General features: G+C 35.8%; 1 protein-coding gene across 1 annotated transcript in view; it reads left to right on the top strand.

The window, feature by feature from the left end:
• Nucleotides 1–2,341: 2,341 nt before the first annotated feature.
• Nucleotides 2,342–10,358, top strand: part of nej (CREB binding protein nejire) — a 255,701-nt gene continuing 247,684 nt past the window's right edge. Inside the window, exon 1 of the mRNA XM_081751731.1 lies at nt 2,342–2,378. Within this exon, the coding sequence (XP_081607857.1) occupies nt 2,357–2,378 (22 nt within the window). The 5' untranslated portion in view covers nt 2,342–2,356. The remainder of the gene's footprint in view (nt 2,379–10,358) is intronic.

Genomic DNA, 10,358 nt, shown 5'->3' with positions numbered 1-10,358 from the left:
TTAGATTTACTCATCTCAGGTAAGTAAACAGAAACAAAAGAAAAAGAAAAAAATGGAAGTATCCAAAGTAAATCCTAGACAAAATCGCCAGTGTTCAAAAGATGCTCTCAACAATGCACTGAACAGAGTGGCTCGGTGGGTCAGAGTTGCTCAGTGGTCGTGATGGGTCGGTGGTTCAGAATGAGTAATGGTGAGTGGAGGGTCGCAGGGGGTTACGTACTGTTGACCCACGATACACTGATCCGCTCACAAATCTTAACTCACGACCCACTGATCTACTCCATCCCTGCAATTGGGAAACCAATTATCATTTCCTATTTACTTACATTCAAAACTGCTGTGGGCAGCGTAATAAGAGTTAAATAAGTTTCTAAAAAGTGGTAGAACTCTCACCTCTGGTCTCTGCGAGGACTTGTGACGAAAAGTACCACTAAGGAAAGATTTTTTGTTGGAAATTCGATGAGGAATGGGTTGAAATAGAGGTGGCAATTGTTATATTAAAATGTCCATATCTCGGGATCTCTGTGGGTTAGAGACATGAAATTTGGTGTATGGACTTCTCACTTAAAATAATTAGACACGTGTTTCAGCGTTTTTAGATGTACAGAGTGTTTCAAAACAACACCGACAACGTTTGGAGGTGATTCCTGACGCCAAGATAAGACAAATAGTATAGACCAACCTGGGTGCATAAATGCTTCCTTTCGGAGTTATAGGCTGCCGAAAATATGGAAATATGAACTATAAAGGTCCATAGCTCCAAAACTATGAAACCTATCGTAGTCGGGTCAAGACTTCACTTAGGAATTAATATATGCGCTATCCAAAAATACATGTTTCAGAATCCTAAGGTACGCAATTTTTATAGAAGGAGTTTGGCTATGGGCATATAACTTGAAGTGCTCACCAACTATCTCGATAAAAATTGTTGCAGAAGTACCGCAGGATTCTGAAACTTGGTTATTTGGATAGGGCACATACAAGTTCCTTAGTGAAGTCTTTACCCGACGGTGGTAGATTCCATAGTTTTGGAGCTATAGATCTTTTAAGTTCATTTTTTAAAAAAGTTTTCGGTAGCCTATAACTTCGAAAGGAAGCGTTTGTGCACCCAGGTTGATCTAGGCCTATACTTTTTATCTTATCGTGGTGTCAGGAATCACTTCCCAAACGTTGTCGGTATTGTTTTGAAACACCCTGTGTATATTTGGCCTAGAAAGGAAGAAGAGAGGTGAGAAGGAAATAAGTTGGGATTACAATTATTGTAATAAGATACCCATATCTCGAATTCTCTTAAGGTTAGAGACATGAAATTCGGTATTTGGACTTCTCATTTAAAATAATAAGCTATATATTTCAGCGTTTTTCGATGTTTGACCTACAAGGGAAGAAAATGGTGTGGGCATGTAAAAACAGGGTGAGGTTATAATTATTATAAGATGGCCATATCTCGGAATCACTTAGGGCCGCGTTGGCTCAGTGGTAGAGCGTTCACTTTTTAATGCATAGGGTCCCTGGTTCGATCCCAGCTCGTGCCAATCGAGTTATGTCGTGGACAAACACTGTGTCATGGGTTTTCTCGGGGTCCTCCCCTTTTCTTATTTTCTTCATTTGATCACCATCGTCTCCTCTTGTCTAGCTGGCATAAACGTGGGACGTGAAACTGAAATATTCAGTTCATTTCGGAATCAGTGTCAGAGATGTGAAATTTATAATTTAGACTTCTTAATTTAAAACAATATAACACGTGTTTCCGCGTTTTTAAATATTTGTTCTAGGGGGAAGAAAAGGTGTGCGAACAAAAAGGGGAAGGGTTGAAATTATTATAATATGTCCATATTTCGAAATCAATTAAGGTCAGTGACATGAAGAATACCAATTATTGCCCACAGTAGCACGTGGGGACATTTGTTAGTCAAATATACAATTATTTGTTAGTATTTTGAATAAGAAGAATTAAATGGTTTCATTGTTCGAAGGCAGAATCGGCTTGAGGTTGCCAATTGCTGTTTGCCAACCATGACCTATCCACCTATCTATGCATTAGGAAAGAAGGTTTGTAAACGTTAAGTTGTGTCACCTGTCATTGTCAACAAATCTATGACAAGCAATAAAGTAAAACACTACATTTGCCTTTTGTTTACGTTAGTGTTCACGCGATTATTTCAGCGATTTTCATTGGTTCTAAATATAGATACAAAAGTTTCGTATTCGTTCATGGCAGACAACTTCGCAGTGATTCACTAAGTACAAACTCTGACTGAGGTTACCTTGAACAATGCTTTTCCAGCATTGGTTGGATGGATATACCTGTAACAAGTGGCAATAAGCTCGAAGCCCTTTCATTGATAATCCTGAGATGATTGAAAAAATAATTCTAGGTAATGCGAAATGTTGTTTATTTTATTTAAAGGTTAAAAACCATTTTATTCTTTTGAAGTGTGTGTCAATTGTGTGTGTGTTATGGTTTGTTTGTTTGTTGTGTATCTGACACCAATGAGATGGTATATCTTCATGTATACTAAAATTAATTGGACATTGTGAAAATATAATTTTTACTACGTTTGTTTTTGAAAACAAAATTAAAATAGCTTTGTCCTCTATTAAGAATTCATACACCTTTTCCTCTCATAATTTTCATTAATTTAATGCTCAAAAAGTCAAAACTTTTTTATAAAAAAAACATCAATATTGGGAACTGGTGGCTTACTTAGTAATTAACTATTAGTCCATTATAGAGATTAAATCGAAGAAATCGAAAGAAACCACACCTTTTGTATTAGTTTAGTAAGTAAATATGTCTTTCCCTACAGATTTTTAGCAATAAGGTTTTATGCTTAAAGTACATCCTCAACATTCGACTGTACACTTAAAGTACATCCGCAGTGGCTCAGTGGTAGAGCGTTCACCTCTGGTACATGGGATCCTTGGTTTGATCCCAGGTCGCGCCAAGTGAGCTTTCTGGTGGACAGACACCATGTGCAATAAGGTTTTATGCTTAAAGTACATCCTCAACATTCGACTGTACACTTAAAGTACATCCGCAGTGGCTCAGTGGTAGAGCGTTCACCTCTGGTACATGGGATCCTTGGTTTGATCCCAGGTCGCGCCAAGTGAGCTTTCTGGTGGACAGACACCATGTGCGTGCGGGTTCTTCCGTTTCCTTCCACTTTCGTCATTCCACCATTTCATTCATTTCTCATTGTTACCTGTTATAGACAGAGTAGCTATAAGGAGAAATCGTGTATCGGTATACATACCTATTCCGTCTATCAATACAAAACTTGGCATACACATTTCTTATTCCCTGTGGTATTTTTCGAGATACATTTGGATTGTGTGCATTTACCCGGGTCCACTCCAGAGGGGTCCAAAGTTGATGGGAGTGATTTCTGGATGGAATTTTCCGGACATTCTCCCAATTTTCCCTGTTCAAGCACGTTATGGGCCCCAATACATAGCATCTCTGGAAAGCTTGTTTCATGCAGAAGAGAATGAACTATAAACCATGACTTTCCAATGAACAGTGTTGATGCAGAGTCTACCATTTTCTTTATACAAAGAGGGTTAATGGGTACTTACTCCGTTGTACCTAATTTTTTGTGCATGAACATATCTTTGTTATGTTTATAGAATTGACTAGGTTTGATTCGGATTTCCGGATGATAGGTTCATGTCTGTTCCTTGTGAGTATACTTCCGAAAACCTATCTTTACCTATAATTATCCAAAGCAAGTACCGTCTCAAGTACTTGTTTTTAATTGCTTCGAAATTAGTCGCGAGGGTTAACGGATTATGGTTTGGAAAGTGACCTGCATTTCCCACCATTTTTTTTTTTTTTTTTTTTTTACTCCATCGTTCATTTTGATAATATTTGATACAACTGCGCGTGAATTTGTAAATTAATTGTTATTGGTTAGGATGCTTCCCTCAATATAATTGCGTCTATTTAAGAAGGAAAAAGGGCCTGATTAAGGGGTGCTTAGGTGGACTGGGGTCTCCGCTTTGCTCAAAATCTCAACTGGCTTTCTAAAAAGAATCATACACGATACAATCATCATCATAAGATAAAATATGACCAAAAATATGAAACAAATTTCTTCGTTTCTTACTTCCACCGTATTAATAAATCAGTTTTTAAAAAGAAGATCGAATATAGTGCATGAGAATCGTGATTCATATTTTCTCATTGAATAGAAATGTTCTGCAGTCTCATGTAATCATAGAATATGCAGTTGCAATTCGTCAGAAAAATTAAGTCAGTGCGTAGATGCACAACAGGTTATGTTCTTTTATATCAACAGTTCCGTCTGTTTATAAAGTTTGTATACGTGGAGTCGGGTAGAATTTTTGATCCCAATAATAGGCGGTTTAATTCAAACACATTTGTGACCTGTGAAATATACTCACCCCTTCCTTCCTTTTGTTTGCTGCTTTTATGGCTTGTCGATTGTTATAGAGGAACTGTTTATTCGTGCGGCAGTATTGTTTAGAGCGTTTCGCAGATAGGCTGGGGATTCGTAAGTGAGGTGACATTGCTTATTCTAATCTTTTTTTTTTTTTAAATAAACAACTGGTTTAAACCGAAAAAAAAAAATAAAAGGTACGAAAAATGCAAATCGTGTGAACTTCATGGTGACGTTTCCATACATCAAACCATCTGCATTAGTTTTATTTCCTTTTCACCTTTTAATCAAGGTGTCCCATGTTCAATTCTCGGTCGAACCACAACCCTTCTTTCATGCGTAAACAAAGTAGCGGTTCGGATGTCACTTTAAGCGAAAGTCTTCTCCTTGATAACCTCGGTATTACGTAATGATGTTAAGCCTGAACATACGAAACGAAACTAAATTGTATATTTCTGCATGCCTGAATGCCTGTTGTTTTATAAAGAAGCCAAGGTTGCTTAAATATACTGATATAAATTGACAAAATTTATCGATTGCCTACGTAGCTTCCAACATTAGCTTGGATCGTACTTTTAATGATATGTACGCACTAAATTTGTAATTTAATACCTCAGTTTTAGCGTACTGATTATGATACGTTGACCTTTAAATTTTACATGCAAAGCAATAACAGGATTTTTTCCGTTATTGTTTTACATTTAGAGTAATGACGGGATTTTCCCGATGGCTAGGGCGGGAGTTTCCCAATTTAAGAAATTTAGTGACCGGACTTCTTTAAGCTTATGTGACCTCTTCCAGCATAACCCCGTTGTTGCATAATAACACCAAGGCGAAACAAACTTATTTCTGTCAATATGTAATATAAATACATAAAGCAAAATATCTAAACCCAAAAAAACCTGGTTTAAACCAAAAAAGCCTAGTTTAAACTCCCCCCCAAAAACGGGTTTTTGGCATTTTCAACCCTGCTTACTTGGCATGGCTCTTACCAACCCTGCTTACTTTTGTTATGTAGGAGGTTAAAAAAAATCTTATTATATACATTGGTTAATCCTTTGGAATTCATAATATAAATATGTTGAGAAGTAAAACTGTTTGAAATATCTTTTCGAAATTCATGGTTTATTTTCGACGTTTTATATTATTATCGGCATCAACCACTAATTAAATGACTTTTTGTGTTGTAGAGAAGCGAAACAAAATCTGGTTTATCAATTTAAAGCAGAATTTTCAAAAAAGCCCAAAATTTCCCAAGCAAAAAAGCGAAGCAGAAAAAACCGAGTTTTTTCCAAAAAAGCCGGGTTTTTTTCCGAGCCCTTGCATCTAATCTGCAGAATCTTAATATCAGTCCTCTTGGTTAAATCTAATGAACCCATTGTGCCTAAATGGGTTCTCCGTGCAGATTAAGGGTTGGAAACAGAATCAGCAACCAAAAAGGCCACTACAAAATGAAAGCTATCGCTATGGATACTCTTTAAGTACTGAAAAGTGCACCAGAGGTATAGTTGCTCTCAATGGAACCTCCGTATTCGTAATATTCATATCCAGTGTTTCTTCTAGACGTGTTTTTTAGAGAGCACTGCCCCCCCCCCGGAACTCTGAGAGTGTCCCCGGAGGAGACCAAAATAATATGTCTATAGTGTGAAAACAGCCCCTCCGAATACTAGGTGTGCCCCAATCCCCCCGAAACATTTTTTCTGAAAGAAACACTGTTCATATCATTCTTTTACTTTGCAAAAGTGTTATTACTAACTTATAAATCCAATGAAATTTATTGAAACTGCAATGTACCCGTAATTAATGAAACCGAGATATGACATGGACATGACTGCTTCTGTTCTATAAATTTGAAAAAAATTAATCTCCCTTGCAGTTCCATCATCGAATTAAGCCTGCATTAATCTTGTTCCCATCTTTGGTCAAAAATGCTCAGACTTTTTTTTTTTTGTCGTGATGGAAGCAGAGGCTGCTTGATAGGGGAAGTCATTAACTTCCAAATTCACACAATTCGGCTGTAGGCCAGGAGTCGCCGGGGGACACCGACACATGTAAAAAATAATCTAAAATGACCGATATTAGTGTCAAATCCATAGTTTTTGCGATCGCTGAGATGAATGGTGATACTCCCATAGTCGTTGACTTCCAAATAGAGTCCGTATGCGAAGAATGGGTATTTTTTTAGCTAGTACTGTATAAAACAGTATTGTAAGTCAGTTTTTTTAAAAAATCTTTTAAATAAATAAGATACATCCCTCCGGATTTTTGTTTAAGTTTGGCATTAATAGCTTTCAGGTAAAATGCTTAATTTACAACTTATAGTAGATATTCTACATGATTATCTCGAGGACATTATGGTTGCATTATAAAATATCAAATTTTAATATGTAGGCTATCGAGAAACTGCAGAAAGGAACTTGATTTGATATTTTTAACAGGAACAAAATTTTATTATTTTTTTTTCTATCCCTGTAAGTACGATCCTGAACCAGGGGCGTCATTTCAGACTTCGCTTGGAGGGGGGGGGGGGCAAGAGCACCACCGACATAAGACTTTCACGTTTTGTATTAGTATATTAGTAGGCAATCTATTAAAGTATATGTATTCCTCAAACTCTTGGGGGGGCAATTGCCCCCTCCTGCCCCCTAAATGACGCCCCTGTCCTGAACTTTAAAAAAATAATCTAAAAGTTCCTTTTTGTATTTATGATGATGATAATGATACTTTTGTGATATCTAATTTTTCATAAAAAGTATGTTTCCCATGCAGTGAAGCTGCAAACATGGAAATCACAGACTTGGGTGTTACAAGAATATCAATAGCAGTAAAAACTAGTTATGTAATGTTTAGAAATCTAGCTTTATAAATTAAGTTGTAAATAATTACAAATGTGTTTGGTAACAGGTATGTTCTATGTACAGAAATATTGTAAAATACTTGTCCCTGAATTGGCCAAACCCTATTGTCATGTTACTAGTGTCATAATAAAAAGATTGATGCGTATATACTTCAGTGTCAATTTCATCTGAATAGATGGAGTAATGATTTGTACAGCATCAATTTGTACTTTTACAAAAAATAGTTTTCTCTCAATTTTCTCGAAAATTATGCATGAGAATTCACCCCTCATCCATAGCAGTTTGTTCAGCTCAATGAGATGCATCAATTGGTATGAGGTGTCTTATACCTGAACATCTTTACCTGCTGTATGCTCATATTAGTGTTGAATATCTTAATGATATTATACAGATATGTGAACGAGGTATGGTCCAGTAAGTTTTCCCAATCTCAGAAGAAAATAAAAGGATGGATACGCTTCTTTTGGGAAGTGGACAGAGAGTAGGAACAAAATTCAAAATAATGACAAAACAAAACAAAGAACATCAAAAAAAGTAGTTCATTGAGTATATCTATGTACTAAGGAAAAAGTAGTTGGTAACTTAGAAACCTTGTTTATCACTGTGTAATATAAACACCAATTACAACGTTATATGAATATACTTCACTTTACTATTATTCAGTTAATTGCCATGAATTATTGTCCCACATACTTGCAGTTTTTACTTGCGGGCCATAGCTGTGAGATGCTGAACTCAATGCAATGTCTAGAAGGAATAAACTACCCCTGTGGATTTTTCAGGTCAAATGGGTTATACCATATTGCCAGATTATTAACGAAATTTTTTATTTATAAATACTATGAACAAAATCGCCTGAGTCGTTTCCCGAGAAAATTAACCGTCGAACACCTATAAGAGTAAACTACCCCTTTGGGATTTTTCAGGGAAAATGAGTTATGCCAAATTGTCAGGTTATTAATTAACTATTTATTTCTGAAATATGAACAAGATTGTGTCTGTGTGGGTTGTCTTTAAGAAAATCGTCCGAGAAAAAGTCACCTCCTAGAGTAAACGACCTCTTTCCGAGAGAAACGACATTGTAGGGTTGCTAGTGAAATATTAATGTATGAAATACAAACAAAATCGTTAGAGACATTTCTTATTTTCACGCTCAGTAAAGTACCCATAATTTTGAGGCAAGAAGGAAATTACAAAACAAGAAAAAAAGAAAGAAAGAAAGAAAGAAAAAGAAAAAAATAAGAAAAAGAAGTAAGAAAAAAGTCCGCTAAGGAATCTTATAGAAAGTTTAAGTTTCAAATTTGGTGTGGAGGAAGTTGAATGGTACGGCCTCTAGGCAAGTGAAAACCTTTAGACCTACACCAAGACGAATGGGCGAACATATTTCGAATTTTTAGTTTGTAAGGGTCATGAAACGAGTGAATCTGTTGAAATATCAAATTTAGTTTTCTTTTCAGGATCACCATACTTCTCTTCTATCGTTGTTCCTAAGTAAAAATGAATTTTCGGCTCTCTATTCGTCCGTTCGTCCCGTTGCAAATATGTTCAGTTGCCTACAGACCGTATTGATGAACGTGTCTACACAAAATTTTAAATTCAAATTTTCTATAAAATATTTTATTGGAGAGGGAGTCGAATTTGTACCTATCTACAAAGAAAATATTTTGTGAAGGATGAAAACAAGAAATTGCTATTTTATCAAAACAACTCTAATAATTTTGTTTATATTTTTATATATAAATACTTCAATTAGCAACCTTATAAAGTAGTATAAGTCATTTCTGCTGGAAAAATCCAGAAGAGAGAGTTTACTCTTGGAGAGAAGGGGGGGGGGGGTTAAGTTCTATTCGGAAAATTTTCTCAAAAATTACTCAGGCTATTTTATTCATATTTCATAAATAAATATTTCATTAATTACTCTATAATATTACGTAAATCACTTCTCATGAAAATATTCACAAGTGCTAGTTTACTTTGCGAATAAATTTTCTACGGACGAAGTTTTCTGGAAACGTCTTATATGGTTTTGTTCGTATTTCACAAATACCTGTTTCAGTAATAACTGAGGTATAAAATGTTTTAGTTTAAGAAATTTGAACGAGAAAGTTTAGTGCAGTGGATGATATCTTTTATTCTTAATGTTTTGAGTTTTATTATATATTGAACCTGTTTTGGTCAGTTGAGGAAATAACCCCATTTCTTGAGGATCCAAATACGGAAAGTTGATTTAATGCACAAAATAAAGCTGTAATATGTTTGGTTTATAATGGTTCACACTGTAGATTTGTGTGGTTTGAAGCAGTCGTACAGTTAGAGGCTGACAGCCAGTGAACGAACAACCTAAGATGTATGATCAATTGACCTTATTGTTCATTCTCATCGCGCAAATGTTTTCCTTGAAATCGTATTCAGTATTTCAACAAGTGAAAAGGTAGGGAAAATTACAATTCATTTCATTTGTTTCACGAGGTACAGTCACGAACATTAATAAATGGAGGCTGAAGCTTTATTTCTTATGGCTCCAACTTCCATTTATAATTGTTCGTGACTGTACATTTCTATACACCACGTACTTCGAGATTGAAGCAAATCCTCTACCAGTGGCGGGTCTAGCCCGTTGTCGGGGGAGCTAGACCCCTCGGTCTTTTGAGTAACAAAAATAAATTTACCTATTATTTATATATTTTTGAAAGTTTATAATGATCACTTTATAATAACCAGGTAAGACTATATACCTATCATAGTCTAGGTGCTGGCTACCCCCATTCAGTTCTTATCCTCTAAATACGACACTGTTCTCCACGAACAGTCAACCCTAAAGAAGAGTTGAGCGATGACCACGACCGAAGCCAAGAACAAATGCTAAAAGAACTAGATTGATCGATCTAGATCAGTTATGGTCCAACAGTAGTCCGCGAGTATGTTTCATCTAGATCGCAAAAATGTATAATTTGTTCTTTATTTTATCTTTATGTATAACAGGAAGAGTGTAGCTAGCCATAATGACCAAATATCTAAATCTAGGGCCTTATTTCGTACCACTCTTCGCAAAAATCGCGGTGTGTAACGCAACGCAATGCATGTAAAATTCAATTGT

Source organism: Thermobia domestica, chromosome 3 (assembly GCF_964235325.1).
Source record: "Thermobia domestica chromosome 3, izTheDome1.hap1.1, whole genome shotgun sequence".
Lineage (NCBI taxonomy): Eukaryota > Metazoa > Arthropoda > Insecta > Zygentoma > Lepismatidae > Thermobia > Thermobia domestica.
The sequence above is the reverse complement of the archived record's forward strand: the minus strand, read 5'-3'. Positions and strand labels throughout refer to the sequence as shown.